The sequence below is a fragment of the Numenius arquata genome, chromosome 15 (assembly GCF_964106895.1).
Source record: "Numenius arquata chromosome 15, bNumArq3.hap1.1, whole genome shotgun sequence".
NCBI classification, from domain to species: domain Eukaryota; kingdom Metazoa; phylum Chordata; class Aves; order Charadriiformes; family Scolopacidae; genus Numenius; species Numenius arquata.
In genome coordinates this window covers 1,482,972-1,503,033 of record NC_133590.1, presented here as the reverse complement: position 1 = coordinate 1,503,033, position 20,062 = coordinate 1,482,972, and the positions used below count along the sequence as shown (strand labels likewise).

At 58.9% G+C, this 20,062-nt stretch overlaps 4 protein-coding genes across 5 annotated transcripts; 2 read left to right on the top strand and 2 right to left on the bottom strand.

Moving 5' to 3' along the window:
• The first annotated feature begins 497 nt into the window (after nucleotides 1-497).
• ENTPD7 (ectonucleoside triphosphate diphosphohydrolase 7) lies at nucleotides 498-5,654 on the top strand. The gene is made up of 12 exons (XM_074159194.1): nucleotides 498-505; nucleotides 576-749; nucleotides 841-1,046; nucleotides 1,139-1,292; nucleotides 1,663-1,766; nucleotides 1,843-1,899; nucleotides 2,379-2,527; nucleotides 2,611-2,777; nucleotides 3,541-3,865; nucleotides 3,970-4,055; nucleotides 4,163-4,324; nucleotides 4,467-5,654. The coding sequence occupies exons 1-12, from the start codon at nucleotides 498-500 to the stop codon at nucleotides 4,693-4,695; spliced, it is 1,821 nt and encodes a 606-aa protein (XP_074015295.1). The 3' UTR covers nucleotides 4,696-5,654.
• A 1,326-nt stretch (nucleotides 5,655-6,980) lies between these two features.
• ATP6V0E2 (ATPase H+ transporting V0 subunit e2) lies at nucleotides 6,981-8,762 on the bottom strand. Its single transcript, XM_074159027.1, has 4 exons — nucleotides 8,599-8,762; nucleotides 8,470-8,517; nucleotides 8,101-8,245; nucleotides 6,981-7,826 (listed from the first exon to the last, which is right to left on the bottom strand). The coding sequence occupies exons 1-3, from the start codon at nucleotides 8,700-8,702 to the stop codon at nucleotides 8,152-8,154; spliced, it is 246 nt and encodes an 81-aa protein (XP_074015128.1). The 5' UTR covers nucleotides 8,703-8,762; the 3' UTR covers nucleotides 6,981-7,826; nucleotides 8,101-8,151.
• Nucleotides 8,763-9,015: 253 nt separating this feature from the next.
• On the bottom strand, nucleotides 9,016-14,032 carry COX15 (cytochrome c oxidase assembly homolog COX15). The gene is made up of 8 exons (XM_074159000.1): nucleotides 13,805-14,032; nucleotides 13,252-13,374; nucleotides 12,840-13,026; nucleotides 12,457-12,624; nucleotides 11,865-11,946; nucleotides 11,382-11,536; nucleotides 9,614-9,727; nucleotides 9,016-9,333 (listed from the first exon to the last, which is right to left on the bottom strand). The coding sequence occupies exons 1-8, from the start codon at nucleotides 14,023-14,025 to the stop codon at nucleotides 9,202-9,204; spliced, it is 1,182 nt and encodes a 393-aa protein (XP_074015101.1). The 5' UTR covers nucleotides 14,026-14,032; the 3' UTR covers nucleotides 9,016-9,201.
• A 69-nt stretch (nucleotides 14,033-14,101) lies between these two features.
• Nucleotides 14,102-19,247, top strand: CUTC (cutC copper transporter). 2 transcript variants are annotated; one of them, XM_074158922.1, is made up of 9 exons: nucleotides 14,102-14,161; nucleotides 14,472-14,543; nucleotides 14,620-14,679; nucleotides 15,094-15,303; nucleotides 16,536-16,571; nucleotides 16,984-17,117; nucleotides 17,686-17,713; nucleotides 18,115-18,220; nucleotides 18,812-19,247. In XM_074158922.1, the coding sequence occupies exons 2-9, from the start codon at nucleotides 14,474-14,476 to the stop codon at nucleotides 18,921-18,923; spliced, it is 756 nt and encodes a 251-aa protein (XP_074015023.1). In that variant the 5' UTR covers nucleotides 14,102-14,161; nucleotides 14,472-14,473; the 3' UTR covers nucleotides 18,924-19,247. The 2 variants fall into 2 exon arrangements, with proteins under 2 accessions (XP_074015023.1, XP_074015024.1); XM_074158923.1 differs by lacking the exons at nucleotides 14,102-14,161; nucleotides 14,620-14,679 and having other exon boundaries at nucleotides 14,380-14,543.
• The last annotated feature ends 815 nt before the right edge of the window (nucleotides 19,248-20,062 follow it).

The following is a 20,062-nucleotide window of genomic DNA, read 5'->3' as shown; positions in this document are numbered from 1 at the left end:
CGCCCCGCCGCGCAGCCCATTGGGCGGCGAGCCCGCAACCTTTGGCCCCCCCCGCCGCGCCTCTCCGCGCGACCGGAGAGCCGCCATTGGCTGCCTCCCCCGCCACTCCGGCTCCCGGCGCCTCGTGTTTATCCGGGCGCCTCGGATTGGCTGGGCGCTGGCAGCGACGCCGCCATTGGGCGCGCGGGGAGGACGTCTCCGTGTGACGTCACCCGGCGAAGGTCGGACGCAGGAGCAAGGGCGCGACCCTCCGCCGCCTGGGGGCACCGCCCCGCCGCGCTCTGATTGGTGGCCGCGCCGAGGGGGCGTGGCTTCGCCGGGGCGCGGCGTGGCGGGCGATTGGACGTCGCGGCGGCAGGGGGCGGGGCGCGGCACGGCGGAGCTCGGCTGCGGCGGCCCCTATTGGCCGCGGCGGGGGCGGCTGGTGACGTGGCCGCCGGTACCGGCGGCGGGTGCCGGCAGCGGGGCGATGCGCGGGCGGGCGGCGGCGGGCGCACATGGCCAGGTGAGCGGGGCCGGGCCGGGGGTGCGGGGCCGGGCCGGGCCCGGTGCTGAGCTGTGGCCTCTGCCCGCAGGATCGGCGTTTCCTGCCCGTCGTGGCGCTCGGCCGGACTCTGCCCGTTACCGGGGCCGAGGCAGCGCCCGGCGGCGCTGGGGCTGGCTCTCGCCCTGGGGCTGCTGCTGCTGCTGGCGGCCGCCGCACCCCACCGCTGGGCCGCGCCGCCCCGCGCCGCCCGGCGCGACGAGAGGTGAGCGGTGCCGGGGGCTGCCGGGGGACCGGGGGCGGCCGTTGCCCGCCGGTGCTGAGGCGCCCTGTCGCCCACCCTCCCCGGGCCCCAGGTACCTGGCGCGGGTGGAGGATCTGACGGCCACCGACACCGAGGACCTGGCCCTCAGTTACGGGGTGGTCATCGACTGCGGGAGCAGCGGGTCCCGGGTCTTCGTCTACTTCTGGCCCCCGCACAACGGGAACCCCCACGACCTGCTGGACATCAAGCAGATGAGGGACCGGAGCAGCCGCCCCGTCGTCAAGAAAATTAAACCGGGTCGGTGCCGCCCCTCCCTGCCCCCGTCCCCACGGGAGGGCTCCAGCCGGTGGCGGGGCTGGGCCGGTTCACAGCCTCCTTTCCCCGGGCAGGCATCTCCACCGTGGCGGCGGCGGCCCCGCAGCAAGCTACGCCCTACCTGCGCCCGCTGCTTCTCTTTGCGGCAGCCCACGTCCCGGCTCGGAAGCATAAGGAAACGCCGCTGTACATCCTGTGCACGGCGGGCATGCGGCTGCTGCCCGAGAGGTGAGCGCCCCGGGGGGGGACAGGGACCCCCGGGACCCCTCAGGAAGGGGGAAGGCAGTGACCTCGGCGTGAGCCTCACAGGAAAACTAGGAATCCTGAAGGGGATTCGAGAAAGAAGCAAGGAGCGAGGGCTGCGGAAGGAGCATTTCCCAGCGCGCTGGGAGGGAGCCGAGAGGAGATGCTTCTTACTGGTCTCAAACACATAGAGGGGGTTTTTCGTCTCCAGGGTGGGTGCAGCACCGGGGCTCGGGGGGCAGGGCGGGGGGGGGGGTGTACTGCAGTGGGGTTTCTGCTCGTCTCTTGCGCTCCCGTGAAGGAGCATCACTGGGGAAGGTGCCCCAGCGTCGGTCCCTCTCCTGCGCTCCCGCAGGCAGCAAGCTGCAATCCTGGAGGACTTGGTGAGAAACGTGCCCCTGGAGTTTGATTTCCTCTTCTCTAAATCACACGCAGAAGTGATCTCAGGGAAACAGGAAGGTAGGAGCTGCCGCAAAGCACTGCTCGGTTCCCTTTAGTGTATTGCCGTGATGATGACACTTTCTGTCTCGTACAGGTGTCTACGCTTGGATCGGCATCAACTTTGTCCTGGGCCGGTTTGATCACGAGGACGGTGAGTCCGACTGCTCGCACAGCAGCTAGGAGGGTGTGAGCAGAGCCCTGCGAGAGCCAGCCCCGGCACTGGGACTAAGAGCAAGCTCTGGAGCGGGCAGCATCTGCCCCTCTGGCCAGGCAGTGCCTGACTCCAGCCACGCATGTGAAACTCTCCTGGAGGGGCACCTGCCCCAGTCACAGGAACAAATCCCCGCGTGAGGGGGACATCTGCAGCATTTTGGGAGAAGAACCAGGGAGAGAGGGTTTGTAGTAGTGTTCCTGTAGCGGCTTCCAGTGGTGGATGCTTTGGGGGAACCTACAAAGCTGGGGGGCGGCAGCCAGTCCCAAGTGCCAGGACCCACTGCCCTGCAGGTGATCCCCGGGGGCTGCTTGTGGGGGTTGAGGAGCCCCGTGAGGCTGCTCTGGGGGGTAACAGTGAAAGGGAGGAGATGTTGCCCCAGGCCCTGCCTCTCGCCAACATGCTGCTGTGGGTTGCAGAGGAGGATGCGGTGGTCACCGTAGCGCTGGGGGACCAGAGGGACTCCCTGGTTCGGAAACGAACAGTTGGGATCCTAGACATGGGGGGCGCCTCCCTGCAAATCGCCTACGAAGTACCCGACGCTGGAGCCTTCTCCTCCCCCCAGCAGGTGCGTATCTGGCCGGCCGGCCCCCAGAGCAGCCCCTGACTTCTCTGGGTGGCTGCTGATCACGGACCCCTCTGCGTCCCCAGGAGGAGGCTGCTAAGAACTTGCTGGCAGAATTCAACCTGGGCTGTGATGTACAGCACACTGGCCACATGTACCGCGTCTACGTCAACACCTTTCTGGGCTTCGGGGGCAATTTTGCCCGGCAGCGCTACGAGGATCTTGTGCTGAACCAGACCTATGTGCACAACCGGTACTGCTGCCTCGCCTAGCGGTGCCCCTGCTGGGGCATCGCGGAATGGGGTGCTGGGTCTTTCACGCCACCTTCTCCCCATTAAGTTTGCCCCAAGAGCCGCCTGTGGCCGTAACAGCTCCCACAGCCACGCTGGCAGCAGTAGGCGCCAGGGCTGGCACACAGCGCACGGGCACTGCCCTTCTGCGAGCCTGGCAGGCGTTATCAGTGCCACAGCTCCCTGCCTTCCTCCTCCTTCCCTCGCGGCAGGCTGTAGGGAGGCCCCTCTGGTGACTTTTGGCTTTTCTTGCTTTGACTTTCCCTCCATCTCCAGCACCGATTCACTCAGCACATCCTTCCATCGCATCCCCACCTCAAGCTCTCTGTCTCCTGTCTCTCCTTCCCTTCCCAGAGCGCTACACGAAGCTGTCGCCAGAGGCGGAGAGGCTTGGTGCCCAGGTACTCCTGTGCCAGGAGCAAACCCTGCCTCCAGCTCCCCAGGGGCTGCGCAGGGATGCGGATCCCCGCAAGCTGGGTGGGGTGGCTGTGCCTTATTGCACCCTGCAGGGGCTCGGGGCGCGTGGCAGCAGGTCAGCGTGACAGATCTCTTGAGCCTGGCTTCAGCAGGAGGTGGCAGGGTGGGTGCCAGCACCGCAGGGTACAAGGGGCCACAGCCTGGTCTGATGCAGGGGGCATCCAGATGCAGGGCAGCGCTAGACTAGGCTTTTGGGGATGGTAGAAGAACCCCTGTGCAATTGCCTTTCCTTCCTGGCCTGTTTTCCAGCTTGCACAGCCAGCGGACAGGGCTGAGCCCTGAGACGCCCTTCCTGGACCCCTGCCTGCCCGTGGGGCTGGAGGACACGGTGGCCAGGGGTGACCAAACCCTGTATGTGCGGGGGCGAGGGGACTGGCTGGCCTGCGCAGAGCAGCTGCAGCCCCTCCTGGCCGGGTCCAACAGCAGCCAGACCTCCCTGGTGGGGGCCTACAAAGCACCCATCGACTTCAGCAACAGCGAGTTTTATGGCTTCTCTGAATTTTTCTACTGCACGGAGGATGTGCTGCGCCTGGGGGGCCGCTACAGTGCCCCCACCTTCACCTCCGCTGCCCAGGTGGGTGCTGCCCCAGCCCGGAGGCCAGGGAGCTGCTGTTCCTGGGGCTGGGAGGGAGTGGGGGCCGTTTCTCAGCTCTGAGCCCCAACTTCTCCATTCCCCAGGAGTACTGCAGCCAGCGATGGGAGGTGCTGACCCAGCGCTTCCGTGGCGGCCTCTACTCGGCACACGCCGACCAGCACCGTCTGAAGTAAGGAGCTTCGCTGGGGGGGTGCCGTGGCCGGACCTCCTGGGGGGGCTTTCGCTGGGGTGAGGGACCGTGCGTCTGGTTGATGCTCCCGTGTGCCGTTCCCGCAGGTATCAGTGCTTCAAATCAGCCTGGATGTACCAAGTCCTTCACCAGGGTTTCCGCTTCCCCCTGGAGTACCCCAGCCTGCGCACAGCCCAGCTGGTGTACGACCGGGAGGTGCAGTGGACGCTGGGAGCCATCCTCTACAAGACACGGTTTCTGCCACTCAGGTACCATCGGTTCTGATGGCGTCGCTCAGGGGAGGGTGGTTGGGGAGGAGCAGGAGTCACTGCACCGGGCGAGGGCTCCTGGGCGCAGGACCCTGGTAGCATCCTACGGCACTTCACAGCCAGCCCCGACTCCTCTCCGCAGGGATCTCCGGCAGGAGAGCATCCGGCAAGCACACGTCTCCTGGCTGCGCCTCTCCTTTGTCTACAACCACTATCTCTTCTTTGCCTGCATCCTGGTCGTAGCGCTGGCCATAGTCCTCTACCTCCTGCGGTTGCGCCGCATCCACCGCCGGCAGCTGCGCTCGGCCCAGCTCACCCTGCTCTGGCTGGACAAGGTGGTGGTGCCGCCAGGCCAGGGAAACGGGCCATGACAACGGTGGTACCCGCCGACCCATTGCACCAGCAGAACCAGGACTGGCTGACAGCCTGGGCTCCGAGGGCTTGGACTCTTTCTCGAAGACCATCTCAACTCTGCACTCCATCATCTGCACATCGGAACCAGAATCTGTGGGCTGAGGCAGCTACAGCCACCGGAGCTTTCCTCTCCACCTCACCCCAGCCCTAATCTTTACATTCCTTGGCCTCCGGCCTTCGCCTTGCCACATGGTGTAGAGCAAAGTCCTCTGCTGCCAGCGGGCTCAAGGCTGCAGCCCTGGCAGGTCCCTCAGATAAGCAGAACACTATTGCCGAGGTGGCCAACCCAGGGCTGTGACCTGAAGCACTAGGCCACCCCATGACTCAGCCACCAGTTTGCAGAGCAAGCTGGTGAGGTGCTGTAGGTCACCACCTGAGGTGGCCTTCCTGCAGTCCCTTACAAACCCATAGGCTGGAGAACAGCAGTCACCAGCGAAGTTCCTGCAGGAACCAGGTGAGCCACAAGCTCCACTGGGCGGCTTTGCCCAGCCCAGCCCCTCTCGGAGCGTTCCTTACAAGGTGTCCTGCTCTTTGCCACGTCTTCCCCTCCCAGGACAATCCTCCCCGGGCTCAGGGACTGGTACCTAAGGCACCACCAAAGTTGGCTGCCATTTCCTTTCATACATTCCTTCCTGGGCACATCTGCCCCGTGATGTCCCAGGGGTTAATCAGGCACTAGCGCCAGGACCAGCGGTTCTCTCCCCGATGAGCGCAGGCTGGGCCTGCCCGTGGGGCCACCACCTCACTCCAGCCCAGCTCCCTGTCCCAGGGCAGATCTGGACTGTGGCTCCGTGCACAGGCACGAGCCTTCCTCCCCGGGGCTGGAGCCCCTGGTGACACAATGGAGTTTGTCACTTTTTACTTGAACTCGGCTGTTCCCATTCCTGTAGCAATAAACAAACCCCTTGAGCCACCCAGCACTGGTCTTGTTTTCTAGCAAACGCCTCCCCAGCAGCGACGGCTCCGGGCTGGCAGCATGACCAGTGCCCATCTGCACAGTGCTGCTTGGTGCCGCCACGGTGGGACGATGGGAGCTGCTTTCGTGCCGGTAGATGTTGTCTGTGATTTCAGCAGGACAGCTGAGCTCACCTGGTGAGGCCTCACCTCGAGTTCTGGGCCCCTCACTACAGGAAGGACATTGAGCTGCTGGAGCATGTCCAGAGGAGACCCACCAAGCTGGTGAGGGGTCTGGAGAACAAGTCATAGGAGGAGAGGCTGAGGGAACTGGGCGTGTTTAGTTTGGAGAAGAGGAGGCTGAGGGGAGACCTCATTGCCCTCTACAACTACCTGAGAGGAGGGTGTAGAGAGGTGGGTGTTGGCCTCTTCTCCCAAGGGAATAATGACAGGAGCAGAGGAAATGGTCTGAAGTTGGGGCAGGGGAGGTTTAGATTAGATATTAGGAAGAATTACTTTCCTGAGAGGGTGGTCAGGCACTGGCACAGCCTGCCCAGGGAGGTGGTGGAGTCCCCATCCCTGGAGGTATTTAAGGAACGTGTAGACATGGCACTTCAGGGCATGCTCTAGTGCCTGAGATTGTTGGGTTGTGTCTGTTTGTGGGTGGGTGTGCTGTGTGGTTGTGGGCATTTGGTTTGGTTTGGTTTTGGTGTTCTGGGATTTTTTGGTTTTTTTTTTTTTGTTTGTTTGGTTGGTTTTGGTGGGGTTTTTTTTATTATTATTATTTTTGGGTGTTTTGTTTTTTTTTTTTTTTTTTGTTGGTTGGACTCGATGATCTCAAAGGTCCCATCCAACCAAAAACATTCTGTGATTCACCTCCGGAGCTGGCAGCGGTGAGGGAAGCACTGATCCAAACTGAACTGTTGTCATCTTTGGAGACAGCATCCTCTGCTGCTCTCCTCCTAAGACAATGAAGTCCAGCCTGCCCGCTCAGAGTCCCTGGAAGATGTTGCTCCCTGCTTTTTACCTAATTCCCCACCCCAACCTTGGAAAGAGGCCACTAAGCTTCTCCAGCTGCTGCGTGGCCATGGAGGTGGCCCCAGCACAGCTGCCAGCTGGAGGCTGGGCAGGTCCCCAGTTCTCCCTCCGGCACGTGCTGTTGCCTGACCGTGACCCCAGTCCCACAGGATGAGTGCACAGGTGGCACCAAGGATAAAACTTTCCATGCACCAGTGTGATGCCACCCTCCTGCTCAACAGCTGAGGATCCCAGCCTTGTTCTCATGGTGCAAGAGCAGGCTTAGGGGGAAGGGAAGAAGTCTGAATAAAGCCAAGACTGTTCCTCAGCCTCACAGCAGCAAGTGACTCTGCCTCCAGCATCACTTACTAGAAAAAGGATTTATTTCCACCACACAAATTCAACAAACACAGACAAATAAATTAATACAAATAAATTATCTGATAAATAAGGGGAAACCTAAAGCACAATGCTCTACTCAGTTCTTCTCAGAACGTGGACAGAGGTGGGGGTGGTATAGACACTACTGCAGCATCCTCACTGCTGAGGTGGGAGACACAGCACCACTTTAGCCCCCTCCAGCAGGCTGCCAAGTGGCAGAACCCCCTGCCCTGTACCCCAGCACCTCCCTCATCACACCCATGGGGGGGCCGTGTGCTCCTCCAGAGTCAGCCCTCCCTTCTCACATTCACAGCCAGAATCTGTCTTAGCAAGGACCACCCTCACCGCAGGGGGCTGAGGATGCAATGGGCTCCTGCCTTCTCATGCAGAGGGGCAGCCAGTGCCTGAAATGACCAGGGATCCGGTAACTAGTTGGGCAGCTTGGGCTACGAGCAGAGGTTTCACTCGGGGAGCTGGGGCTTTAGTGCACGGGAGGGAACAGGGGGAGCACTGCAGGGACAGGATCCGCTGGCACTACACACAGATCTCTCTCAGGACAGCGCTCAGTTGCCAGCTGACAACCTGTGGCCAGCTGAGGGGATCTCTCCCTGGCAGTGTGGCTGCTCCTAGGGCTGGGATTACCAGGCCAGTGCTGCCTGCCATGCTCAGGGGCGCAGCCATCATCAGTCCAGGTTGCAGTGCTCAGGGTGTGCTGGGGCAGCGGGTCCAGCCTCTGTCCCAGCACCTCTGGGGGCTGCCTGGTACGGGAGGGTAGAGGCTGGAACAGCAGCAAGAGCTGGGAGACAGAGAAAGGAGAAGTTAGCACCAAACTGCACCCACAAGGGAGCCCCTACAAATCTAGGGAACCACAGCGTCCAGGAAAGCACTTGGTTTGCTCAGGCCCAGCGCAGAGGCAGCGGCTCCGCCTCAAGACCAGCTCACCCCTGCCACAACACACAGAAGCCAAAGCATCTCCCTCCCGGCAAGAAGCAGGCTGCAGCTCTCTCCCCAGCCAGACACAGGCAGGCAAGTGGGGACACGTGTGCCACCCCAGCCCTCTGCCCACTCACGGTAACAAGTTTGGGGGTGTCTCTCTTCAGGCGCCGGCTCCTGGGGGCTGCTCACTCCCAGAGGAAGCGCACGTACCAGATGGTCTCGTTCTTCAGCTGCGGCCCAAAGAGGGGGTTGGCCTGGGCCAGGATGGCGATGAGCCAGCTGCAAAGGGACCCAACCCGCCGTCAGCCCTGGGAGCAGGTACCAGGATCCCGGGATGCTGCTGCCCCAGGAGGTGAAGCGCCCGGGAGGGAGGCAGGCCGCAGCCCAGGGGCTGCCCCGTTCTTCCACGGGCGGGAGGCCGGGCAGCGGCCACCGGGCCCGGTGAAGCCAGGGAGGATGGGGCGGGGGGAGGAGGGTATCAGAGCCCGGTTCGCGGTACTCACAAGAGGTAGCAGCACACGGCGGTGGTGACCAGCATCGTGATGATCACCCTGCGGAGATACCGGCGTTAGGACGGCGAGGCCCGGTCCCACACCCCCCGCCCCCGGTATCCCTCCGAGCCCCTCACTCACCCACGGTTCGGCCCCTTGGGCACGAACCAGGGGGCGGCGACGCCCACGAGGCCCCAGAAGGCGGAGAAGAGGACGATGGGCAGCGCGAAGCTGTGCGCCGTCATGGCCGCCCCGCACCGACAGACCCCCCCGCCGCCGCCGCCGCCGCCCCGGATGCCGCCCCGCCCACTGCCGCGCCCGCTGGCCAATCCGCGGGCGGAGCGCGGGGCGCTGCCGCCACCGCCGCCTCCCATTGGTGGAGACGCGCGGCCGGGCGCAGGGCGGGCAGACGCCAGGGGGCGCTAAAAGCAGCCCCGTCCCGTCCCGTCCCTCCCCGCCACGGCGGGCCCGGCCCCCGCCGCCAGCAGCCGCTGCAGCTCCCCGCCTGCCCCCGCACCTGGCTCCGCAAAGGAGGCACCCAGCCAGACACCAGCCGCTCCGTTAAAACGCCTTTATATGACAAAACTCGCGCTCACACCCGCCGCCTCCTCCCCGGGCACAGCCCGGCTGGGCGCGCATCCCCCCAGCCCCCTGCACCCGGGATCGGGGGTGTGTGTGTGTGTGTCTCCGCCGCCTCCGGGCACAGCGGCACAGCTTCCCCGGGAGGGCTCTTCCTCCGGTCGGTTATTTGGGGACCCGCCGGAGCTCGCTCATGAGCCAGAGTGCCGTGCTGAGCAGTGCCAGGGAGCCCGACTGGTGCGTGGCGGCCAGAGGCGTGGGGACATACAGCAGCAGGGTGCTGATGCCCAGTCCCACCTGCCAGGAAGGGAGAAGGGGTAAGAGCGGCTGTGGGTGCAGCGTTGACACATGTCCCTAGCACAGAGTACGGCCTGGAAAGGCCCATGGCCACAGCCAGACTTCCTGCCATCGAATTCAGACCATGCAGGCCCTGGGTGCAGGCAGTTCCACCTCCCAGCTGCAGGCTCTCGGGGCCAGCACAAGCCAGGGGCAGCTCTGTCTTTGTAGCAATCTGCTACAAAGGACTAAAGGGAGAAAAAGATAGAAAAAAATCAAACCAAACCAAAAATGACAGCACCTGCATGCAAGCCACAGCCAATAAGGAAGTCACTGCCATCCTGGTCCTGCGAGGGAGTGGGATCTTCTGAGAGAAGAGGTACAGCGCTGTGATAGCTGCGAAGGAGGAGATTCCCTGCAGAGGGGAAGAGAAACAGCCAACCTTCAAGAAAAGTTCAAAGGAAATGGGTGCGGTGGCTCTTTGGCTGCACCTTCCATGCAGTAACAGAAATTCTGTGAGCAATCTTTAACTGCAGAAACACGTTAACAGCCATGCCCAAATCCCGGAGCTCCCGTGCCCACCAGCTTAACAATCCTGAAATTTAACTAAAGTTAAGAGAGTCCCATTTTTCTCCCAATTAATGCTTTACTTTTCAGTAGCTTTTCCTCATTTCTTCACATCATCAGGGGTTATTTTTGCCCTCTCCCCATCTGTCACCTTGACAACTAAAGGTGGAAGCTGCCATCTGGAAAACTGATCTCATTTTCACCCCTCAGCTGTGGTTCAAGAGCACAATCTTGCTGCACAGGTCACCCCACAGGATTCCTCTTCTAAGTCACTTCATCTTTCTTTTTAGTCTTAGTGATGGCTTAGTCCCCAGCAGCGCTGGCAGTGGTGTTTAATACCTGGATTGCTCTAACTGGCTATTTTCACAGGGTGCTATTGGTGTAAAGCAAGTTCAGCAGAGCTGGAGGAAGTATTCAATATCGGGTCCTGCACTTGGACCCCCTGCGGCGCTACAGGCTGGGGGCAGAGTGGCTGGAGCTGCCCGGCAGAAAAGGACCTGGGGGTGTTGGTCGACTGTCGGCTGAACACGAGCCAGCAGTGTGCCCAGGTGGCCAAGAAGACCAACAGCATCCTGGCCTGGATCAGGAACAGCGTGGTGAGTAGGACTCGGGAGGTGATGGTCCCCCTGGACTGAGCACTGGTGAGGCCCCACCTCGAGGGCTGTGTCCAGTTTTGGGCCCCTCACCACAAAATAGACATTGAGGGTCTGGAGCGGGTCCAGAGAACGGCAACAGAGCTGGTGAAGGGTCTGGAGAATAAATCTGATGAGGAGAGGCTGAGGGAGCTGGGGGGGTTCAGCCTGGAGAAAAGGAGGCTGAGGGGAGACCTTCTTGCTCTCTACAACTCCCTGGAAGGAGGGGGTGGCCAGGGGGGTCAGTCTCTTTTCCCAAGGAACAGGCGATGGGACAAGAGGAAATGGCCTCAAGTTGCCCCAGGGGAGGTTCAGATTGGAGATTAGGAACAATTATTACAAGGAAAGGGTTCTTAAGCCTTGGAATGGGCTGCCCAGGGAAGGGGTTGAGGCACCATCCCTGGAGGGATTGAAAAGCCGGGTTGCCATAGTGCTTAGAGACATGGGTTAGTGATGGTGTTTATCAGAGTTAGGTTGATGATTGGACTAGATGATCTGAAAGGTCCCTTCCAACCCAGACAATTCTAGGATTCTATGATTCCCAAGTTGTATTTCACACAACTTTCCCAGACATTTCAGTAGTGAGGGCTACCCTGGTCTGCAGCTCATGTTAGGAAAAAAAGAGATTCAAAGAAACAAAGGTCTGTAACTCAAGCAGGAGGAAGACATCCTTAAGGAAGGAGACTGTGCTGAAAATAGGTAAGAGCCCTAAACTTCCTCTTTCTGCAGAAGCAAAACGGTTACACACCCTCAGGACCTTCAGACACCCTGCGTATCACTCAAGCTGACAGAGCCACCGCGCAAAGAGGACAGCTGGCTGCTGGGGGCAACCGAGAAGGAGCATGGACATAGCAGGAAGATGGCACTTACCAAGATCCTGTGATCGAACTGCACAGTTGTAGGATTCTCAAAGATATTTCTCAGCACGGGGGAGAAGGCAAGGAGATCATCTGGGATCCAGCGCTCCCCCATTTTGGGGAAGGAATTGTACACAAGGCCAGCATCCAGCCCTGCCACAAAGGCACCTGCAATTCCAGAGCAGAGAATGAGACTGCTAGAGGCGGGACAGGTGAGACTCCGGGTTGCACCGCTCTGACTCAAGAGCTCAGCTTGATCCCGAATTTCTTTCGGAAGCATATACAGAGACCACACAGTGATAGGCAGGCTGGGAAGCACATCTCCACCTGCTCGGGAAAGACTTGTAAGGGAAGTTCTTGACTGTCAGCTCCCTGACAGCAACGAAGTTTTCCCAGAGAACGTGATGGGGTTGCTCACTGTCCCTGCCAGAACACAAGAAAGACAAGGCAGGAAAGAATGAGCCGCAGATGGGACAACAGTAAGATACACTCTTACCTGAAAGAGCAGTAAGAAAAATGAGAGCTGTAGTGCCATGAGCAAATTGTCTCAAGCGAATGAGCTGATGGGTCTCGGGTAACTGTAAAATACAAAAAAATAAATAAAAAAAAAAATCAAGGCAAAGCATTCCAGCACTATTTGCACCAGGTAAGAGAAGCCTTCACCGCACACATGGGCCAAGGGGTTGGCTTGTGTTTTTTACAGGAGGAATCTAGAGACCACCATGCAGCACAGTCACACTTCAGTGGTTCCTCAAAACCACAACTAACCAAATCCAACCCTGTGCAGAAACTGAAGCGGCCACTGGACAGATACTGGCACAAATCATTTATCCCAGCTAAAGCACACCCCTGCCTGAGCTTGCGTGAAAGCTGAGGCTAATCATGTTTGACTAGAACAGCACAAGTCAAAGGAAGGTCCCATAACCAAGAAGGTTACAGAAAGGGTATTTTGTAACGCAGCATCAGATCAGAGCCAAGAACAGAGACTAAAACGGAAGCACCATCGCCCTTCACACCCTTTCCTCACCCGTCCACATCACACCCTCAACCCTCTGAATCCACCCGACTTGTGACACACCACTTTGTACCTTGTGTCGCGGAAGCAGCAAAGACAGCCCCGTCCACAGGCTCGCAGAGTACAGAACCAGCGCGGAGCCAAGATGTGCTGCGAGGCGGTACTGACTGACCCGAGGAATGTCGTAAGAGTCTGGCTTCTCTTCCAGCCCGCTCTTCACCATGTACCATCCCAGCAGCCCCTGATGAAACAGAGGGGTTAGAGCCAGAGAGGGCAGCAGGGACTGCTAAAACCAGATAAACATTAGGGGCAAAGCGATTCGTTTCCTCCATCTTCAACCAGCTGCCAGCACTGACACCCCTCCAAGCATCCCATCCACTGTTTTAACTACACCTGATCAGAAGGCATTCCCAGGAGATGCTGCCGCTAATTCCTGCGGCTACAGAGCTCACTCACCTGGAAGCAGACCAGCCCACAGAGCGCGAGAACACAGCCCTTCATGGGGCGGTTGAGCCAGCCCCTTCGCCAGAAGTAGGCGGCAGGCAGAATGTAGGCCAGACCCACGACACGGCCCCACATACGGTGCGAATACTCCATGTACCAAATGAACTTGAACTCTGTCAGCGTCATGTCATGATTCAGGCTGTTAACGGGAGTAAAACAAAGGACTGTTTCACGCGAGGAAGCAGTCCTGTGCCATGAGTCCCTCAACAGGGGATCACCTTCTTCAGAGGAAGGAGGTGACAGTGAAGAAGCCACCGTCAGCCAGGCTCCATGTGCCTTGCTAGTGACATTAGAAAATATTTCCACCCTTACAGGAGTTTTTGGAGCAGCTGAGCCCACCCTCTGTCCGTTTTTGCTCACTCACATTTTAAACTCCGGGAACTGTTGGTACTTTTGGAACTCGGCTTCCCACTCCTGCTGTGTCCTGGGAGGTTTCATCTCTTTCACCAGGTGCCAGTCAACCATAGAAAGGCCCGATTCTGTCAGCCTGGGGGCAGAAACACCAGCGGGGACAACTCATTCCCTGAGGGTCTACAAATCCACCCAACTGATGGGAGAGCTGCACCGGACAGCCCTTAAAATCACGGCTGGAAACAGGACAGAGATGAGGGAGACCCCGAGTGATCAACAGAAGTAAAATTACCAAAAACGCGTGAGAGAAAGTTATCCCCATCTGACAGCGGCGCACGGCAGGCAGTGTCCCTCCGGCACTCCCAGCCCCACCCCACGATGTCACCTCACAACCCGGGAGGAGGGAAGGCGCTCGAGGGGTTCCCACAGGCGGGGCAGGGGCACGGGAGGCAGCGGCGGGTCGCGGGGACAGCCCGAGCGGGGCACCGGCGGCGGGGACGTGAGGGCGGCGGGGACGGTGGCCTCGGCTCCGAGCCCCTCCAACGGCGGCGGGACGCCACGCTCACCTGGTGACGCCGCCCAGCACCACGGCACCGGCCACGGCACCGCTGCAGGCCAGGAGCCATCGCCCCACAGCCGGCGGGACGGCGGCGGCGGGCGGGGCCGCCTGTTGCAGGAGCCGCCGCTGGAGGCAGAGCTGCGGGGGGAGGCGGAGGGGGGACGGGGACGGGCCCGGTGCCGGTACCGGCAGGAGGAACCGGACGCCGCCGCGCGCCGCACGCAGCATCCCGAGTGACCCCGGAAGCGGTGCGCGCCGCCCGGAAGCAGGGCGAGCACTTCCGGACACACCTGGGCGTCACCATGACAATCCCCGGGCACGTGACCGAGAGCCAGCAGCGACCCCCGCGCGCTGCCAAGCGCAGGTGAGGGCGCGCGCGGGGGTTGGGGGCGGGGCCCGGGCGGTGGGGGGGGCGGGGCCGCGGCGGGGGGGAGGGGGAGGGGGAGGGCGGGCCTTCCGCCGCCGCACGCGAGCGAGGGGCGCCGCCCCCCGCCCCCCTCCACCCTCCCGCCCCCGCGGCTCGCGGGCGGTGCGGGCCCGGGCCGCCAGGGGGAGGGACCGGAAGTGGGAGCGAGGGGGAGGGACCTAAGGCGGAAGTGAGGGGCGGGGCCGCGGGCGGCGGCGGAGCGGAGCCGGGCGGTCGCCATGGGTCTGAGGGCGCCGCTCTGTCCTAGGCATGGACGATGGCTTTCTCATGGAGGTGTGCGTGGACTCGGTGGAGTCCGCCGTCAACGCGGAGCGCGGAGGTAAGGCCAGGGGTTCTCCGGGGGGGTGGGGCGGGCCGGGCCTCGGCGGGCCCGGTTCTGACGTGCCTCTCCCTAGGTGCCGGCCGGATCGAGTTGTGCGCGGGCCTCGTGGAAGGAGGGACCACCCCGAGCATGGGTGAGCCGGGCCAGGGTCCTCCCCCTCCCCTGGGCCGGGTTCCCCTCCCTGGGTGCGGGGGGATCATTCGTCCCAGCGCACCCTCCCGGGCGCCTTCTTTCCCTTCGCCCGTGCCCTCTCCCGTCGACCTGGCTTCTGTCCCGGCCCCTCTCCCCCTCCCCACTGCTCGGATTTCTGCCTGAGCCCTTGCAGGACGCTGGGGCAGAGGCCCGGCAGACCCTCCAGTAAGTCTCCTGCTGATCGTAGAATCATGGAATCATATAGGTTAGAAAGGACCTTTAAAGATCTTCGAGCCCAACCGTTAGCCTAATGCTGCCAAAACCAAGTTCCCGGTTTCCAGTCCTGCGTTGCCTCCCTCGGTGGCTGGAGCTGCCGTGGTTGGATGTTGAGCTGCCTCTTGCCCTTCTGCCCCAGGACTCCTGCAGGTGGTGAAGCAGTGTGTGAGAATCCCCGTGTTTGTGATGATCCGACCTCGCGGCGGAGACTTCCTCTACTCGGACCGTGAGGTGGAAGTGATGAAAGCCGATATCCGCCTTGCCAAGCTGCACGGGGCTGATGGGCTGGTGTTCGGGGCCCTCACTGAGGACGGGCGCATTGATACGGAGCTCTGCACAGCGCTGCTGGGTAAGCGTCTGCAGTCAGGATTGCTGTGCTGAGCTCTGTGCGGTATCTGTGCTGTGAGCGGGGTCAGTGCTGCTCTGCCTGGTGCTGTAGAAAGAGCTGCAGGGTGCTTTGGGCCACCCGTCTTGTCTGAGGCCTTGCCATCTTTGTCAGGCTGCGACACATTAGATAGGTAAGAAGCTTTGCAAACCAAAGGCCACTGCCCCAAGCAGTTCACACACAGTTTGAGGCCAGATCTAAGCAGGGTCTAAGAAGGAGAGAGGCATAGGTGAGCTGCTGTGGTGTCATCAGAGTATGAAGCTGTTGCATTCTCTCCTTTCTCTGTTTTCTTTGTGCTCTGTTCTTTTCCTTACATCCCTGCCGCAGGTGGCTGGGATATGTCTCTCCTGGACTTTGTGGGTAGATGGCAACCCGTCTTTATTTTTTCCTGTAACCCACCCAGTGAGAAAAGTTAATGAGAAAGAGAGATGGAAACATAAAAGGCTACTGAAGCTGCAGTGGGAAATTGTTAGTCCATGCCCCTAACACGTATAGAGAAAGAGAGTTTGCTTCGACATCTTTTCTGTGAGCTGCAGCCAAAGGTGAAGGTGGCTGCGCCCTTCCCTGGTGATGCGGTGCTGAAGGTGAATGTGCTGTGGGGAGTGCAGCAACAGAGAGGGGTCTTGCCGGGATTTGCCTCCAGTAGACCAGTGATGTTGTCTGCTGGAACAATTGGTTTCCAGGGCGGGAGGCAGTTGGATTTCTTTTCATAGAAATAAAAAAGCTTTGCCCAGTAAATAGAGCACCACTGGGGAAGTTTGCTGTGGTCTGAGAGCAGAAATTGTAGGTAGTGAAAGAAATCACAAAAATTGGCTCTCCTGCTTTCAAAGAGTGTTGGTCCTGTCCCTTTCCCAGGCAGAGGAGACAACTTCCCTCCTTCCTTCCTGCAGAGAAAGACGTCTCTGGTGGGAATGAGGGTTCTGCATGATCCAGATGAGATGGGGGACTTTGGTGTTACTCATAAAAAAAAAAAAAGATTTGTTGCTTCCTTCAAAGGGCAAAAGAACTCTTCCTCACCACAGAGCCTGGCCAAAGAGCAGCACCTGCGTTGTTCCCAGCAAGTACTGGGGTTCTTCTGAGCTCCCCAGCAATGGCCTGAAAAGCCTTTGTGCTCTTTCATCTGGCATGTTTTTGTGGTTCTGGCACAGGGAACTCTCTGTGCCAGCCCTGACTGACCATATGTCGTCTTATTGCAGCGGTGTGCCGTCCCCTGCCAGTCACGTTTCACCGAGGTGAGTCACCTGGTAGTGTCCCTGGCAGGGACCCTGCTGCCAGCGTAAGGTGGGGCTGGGAGGGAGCTGAGCTTAATCTGCTGTGGTCCTTCTTTGGAGGGGGGAAAGCTGTGCGTGCTGTGCCAGAGCAGGCTGTGGCTGTTCCCCCAGGAGGGGAAAGGTCCAGGGGTCCAGGCGTGGGGGCTGTGTCACTGCCCCGGGTGGGGAGAAGGTGTCTGAGGAGCTGAGCACAATGGTGCTGCCGTTGCTGCGAGGAGACATTAGGAGTTAGGAGCTGTGGCTCCCCGTGGGGACGGCCGGCTGTGAGGAGGATCCTTCCCGTTGTTGTATCCTGGGCTCCTGAGCTGGTTGGGGGACAGGGCTTGAGCAGGATGAGCTGAGTGATTTCTGAGCTGGTCTGTTGATCTCTCAGCCTTCGACATGGTGCACGACCCTCTGGTGGCATTGGAGACGCTGATTTCGCTGGGGTTTGAACGCGTATTGACGAGTGGCTGTGACAGCTCAGCGCTGGAAGGACTGTCCTTAATTAAGAGGCTTGCAGAACAGGTAAATGATCGCTTGGTTACCATGGTTGCTTCCTGGGCATTGCCTGGAGGCAGCTCCTTTATAATAGCCCTCATTTCTGTAAGAGAATTTCTGTCCAGGAGCGCTTGCTCTTCTTGTCTGGTTTGGCCTTAATCTGTTTTCCCAAGTCCGTGTGGGCTGGACCTCAAAGTCTCCCACAGCAAAATCTGGTTGGGTTGTCCTTGCTCACAGCCCGACAGGAGGGCGGTGAGAGTTGGTTCCAGCAGTTAATGTAATTAGCCCACGTAAACAGCAAAGCAAGGTCCCTGCTGGGGTCTCACAGTTCCTGTTAGGAAAATGCAACAGACGTACTTGAGAGATAGGAAGAAACAGTGACAAGTTGTCTTAGCTGTAACTGCAGAGTTTTTCCCACTTTTCCTCGTAAAGCATGAATAGTGCAAAAAAGATGGATGAGAGTAAACGAATTGTAAGCCGTGGTGATGTCCATTAGCTTGCTGAAGGTGTGCATGTGAGGTTTCTTTGCCACCCCACAGCTGGACGTGCGGCTGTAGTACCGGGCAATATTACTGACATGTTGTTCTTCTTTCAGGCGAAGGGCAGAATTGTGGTGGTACCAGGTAATGGTTTTTTGTCGTCTGTAACAGGTCCCGTAGTCCCTAGCCCCTGCTTCCTAGCTTCCTGCCCTGGGATGCACTGTCTGATGTGGCTTTTTGAACCGGGTGACCAGCAGGAGAACCTGCTGCCTTGGGGTGGGTAAAGGCCAGGCAGCTGGCGGGGGATGGCCGAGCCCTGCAGCTGCTGCTCACTGGGGGGCTTGGGGTCAGCTATAGATCTGTAGGAGAACATGAGCCAAGGCTTCTCCCATCTCTTTGCGTGCCCGGGTCTCCCTTGTCCCAATGGATGCCTTTTCACCTCTGAGTAGATGGTGCTTGCCCCTTAGGGAGTCGGTCCCAGGGTGATGTCAGGTCTGGGACAGCACCATCTGCTCTATATGTGACACAGGGATTCTTCCCACCAGGGGGTGGCATCACAGAGCGCAACCTGCAGAGGATTCTGGAAGGCTCCACTGCTTCTGAGTTCCACTGCTCTGCTCGCTCAGCCCGGGACTCAGGAATGAAATTCAGGTAACTGATTTTTAATTTTTTTTTTTTTTTAATTTTTTAGCAAAACTATACAAAGGAAAAGCTGGATTAATGTGAACATGAGTTTGTAGAACAGGCATCAATTTCAGACAGCTTTCTGGGTGCTAATTGTGCTCTCATGGTTGGGATCATGATGCCTGGCTCTGTATTCTGCAGTGTCTGAATCCGCAGTGCTCGTCGTCTGGACACGAGCTCCATGCCTACCTGGATCCTTGGGACGTTTCTTCTGCTACCACTGCTCTGGGGCTCCTGAGTGCTCTTGTGTGGCACTCAGGAAGGCAGGGTCCGGTGCAGTTGCCTTAGACCTTTAACACTGGAGTGTGTAGGATTTGGGAGGCCAGTGGGATTTGCCTCTGAGGAATGAGTGGGGAATGGCTTACGTTTGTCTGCACTGGGTTTCTGTTGGTGCTGTTGTTTCTTGCCTTTGGATTATTATTCTATTGCTGTCTCATCTTTTGTCTGGCACCAGCAGGTTCTCTGGCCACTGCTGAGACTAGGGGAGAGAGCGAGTTCCCTAGTGTGTCTTACTCGTCTGTATCACTTGCACGTAGTAACCAGTCCTTTTCCTGATAGAAACCCGAACGTTGCCATGGGAGCGTCCTTCTCTGCCCCTGAATACTCCATAAAGGTGGCTGATGTGGCCAAAGTGAGGACCCTGAACGCCATCGCGAAGAACATTCTGTAGTGGAAGGCACCACGCTGGGATGAGCGCTGAGACTTCGGGGTCTTCCCTGCCACATGGACAGATGGGTACTGTTTTCGTCCTCAGGCTGCAGAGGATGTGAACTAGGTGACGAAGCCTGACATCTCTTCCCTCGGCTTCCCCTGAATGACCAGTCCCTGGCCTGGAAACTTACGTTGGCCATTTTAAATAAAAGGACTCGTTCCCAGATGTTGCAGCAACAAGCTGTTGGGCAGTATTTGGGAGAAAGGGAGCTGAACAAGTAGGGGAACTGAATTGTGTAGCACTGCATGTGATTGTTAAATAAACACTGCAGCTGCCCCCCTCTTGCTTTGTTTTCTTTAAATTTATTTTCATTTTACAGGTAAAGCTGTGATGTGTTGCGTAGCCTGTCAGGCCCCTTCTGCACCAAGAGAAAAAATAATCCCATCCAGAGTGCCAAGGAAGGAAACGTCATGGCCATGACTGAAAAGCAAGGCCTGCTGTGCTCAGCCAGGAGGGTGGCTGGGGATTAGAAAGGCAGCAGCTGCTAGGCAGAGAGAAGCAGACGTAAGCTTCTTATTGGTACACAGAGGCGGTGAACAGATTATGTTCTAGCAGGAAGGAGCTTCTAACTGCCTGACTGATGAGGTGAGCTAGTTGTGAGACATGCTGGGCCCGTGAGGGCTTGAGGTGGGACGGGCAGGTGGTGAGATTTCTGTGGGGAGGACAAGGTACTTTTTCTTGGGAGTTTCCAGGTCCTTTTCCTAACATGAAGCACAAACCATCTGCTGTTCTCCAGACAGTGCTTGAGGCAATGTGCCTGTTGGGTTATTGCTACCTAGTCAGAATTGAAGCCTTAGGCTCATTTCGGTTACTCTGCAAAATACCAAATGAAAGATCTGAACGGTGTCAAAAGTGGTCCATTAAAAGAGTAGAGACCCAGAGATAAACCACCTGTATTCTTGCTGCCTCCTCTTCTCTAAAAGATCCACAAAGCTGAAGAAATTCCCCTGAGAGCAGAGATTGCAAACCTTCTTTGGAAGCAAAAAACAGGGTTCAGATTTGTCTGCCCACCCTGGCGATAGTGTACAGCCTGTGAGGACCTACAGGAGAAGGTAATATTTGACAAGATGGCAGCACCTTTGATTACCTGAAACAGA

What these genes read in the sequence shown, in the direction of transcription:
- ENTPD7 (XM_074159194.1), top strand. An exon ending in GCCGACCAGCACCGTCTGAA is followed by an intron (nt 4,056 to 4,162) that starts GTAAGGAGCTTC and finishes CCGTTCCCGCAG; the next exon opens with GTATCAGTGCTTCAAATCAG. An exon ending in ACACGGTTTCTGCCACTCAG is followed by an intron (nt 4,325 to 4,466) that starts GTACCATCGGTT and finishes TCCTCTCCGCAG; the next exon opens with GGATCTCCGGCAGGAGAGCA.
- ATP6V0E2 (XM_074159027.1), bottom strand. Translation starts at nt 8,702, where the DNA reads ATGACGGCGCACAGCTTCGCGCTGCCCATCGTCCTCTTCTCCGCCTTC. An exon ending in CCCAAGGGGCCGAACCGTGG is followed by an intron (nt 8,518 to 8,598) that starts GTGAGTGAGGGG and finishes GTATCTCCGCAG; the next exon opens with GGTGATCATCACGATGCTGG. An exon ending in GCCGTGTGCTGCTACCTCTT is followed by an intron (nt 8,246 to 8,469) that starts GTGAGTACCGCG and finishes GTCCCTTTGCAG; the next exon opens with CTGGCTCATCGCCATCCTGG.
- COX15 (XM_074159000.1), bottom strand. Translation starts at nt 14,025, where the DNA reads ATGCTGCGTGCGGCGCGCGGCGGCGTCCGGTTCCTCCTGCCGGTACCG. An exon ending in GTGGGCTGGTCTGCTTCCAG is followed by an intron (nt 12,625 to 12,839) that starts GTGAGTGAGCTC and finishes CTGTTTCATCAG; the next exon opens with GGGCTGCTGGGATGGTACAT. An exon ending in TTTTCTTACTGCTCTTTCAG is followed by an intron (nt 11,537 to 11,864) that starts GTAAGAGTGTAT and finishes CTGGAATTGCAG; the next exon opens with GTGCCTTTGTGGCAGGGCTG.
- CUTC (XM_074158922.1), top strand. Translation starts at nt 14,474, where the DNA reads ATGGACGATGGCTTTCTCATGGAGGTGTGCGTGGACTCGGTGGAGTCC. An exon ending in AGGGACCACCCCGAGCATGG is followed by an intron (nt 14,680 to 15,093) that starts GTGAGCCGGGCC and finishes CTTCTGCCCCAG; the next exon opens with GACTCCTGCAGGTGGTGAAG. An exon ending in GCTCTGCACAGCGCTGCTGG is followed by an intron (nt 15,304 to 16,535) that starts GTAAGCGTCTGC and finishes GTCTTATTGCAG; the next exon opens with CGGTGTGCCGTCCCCTGCCA.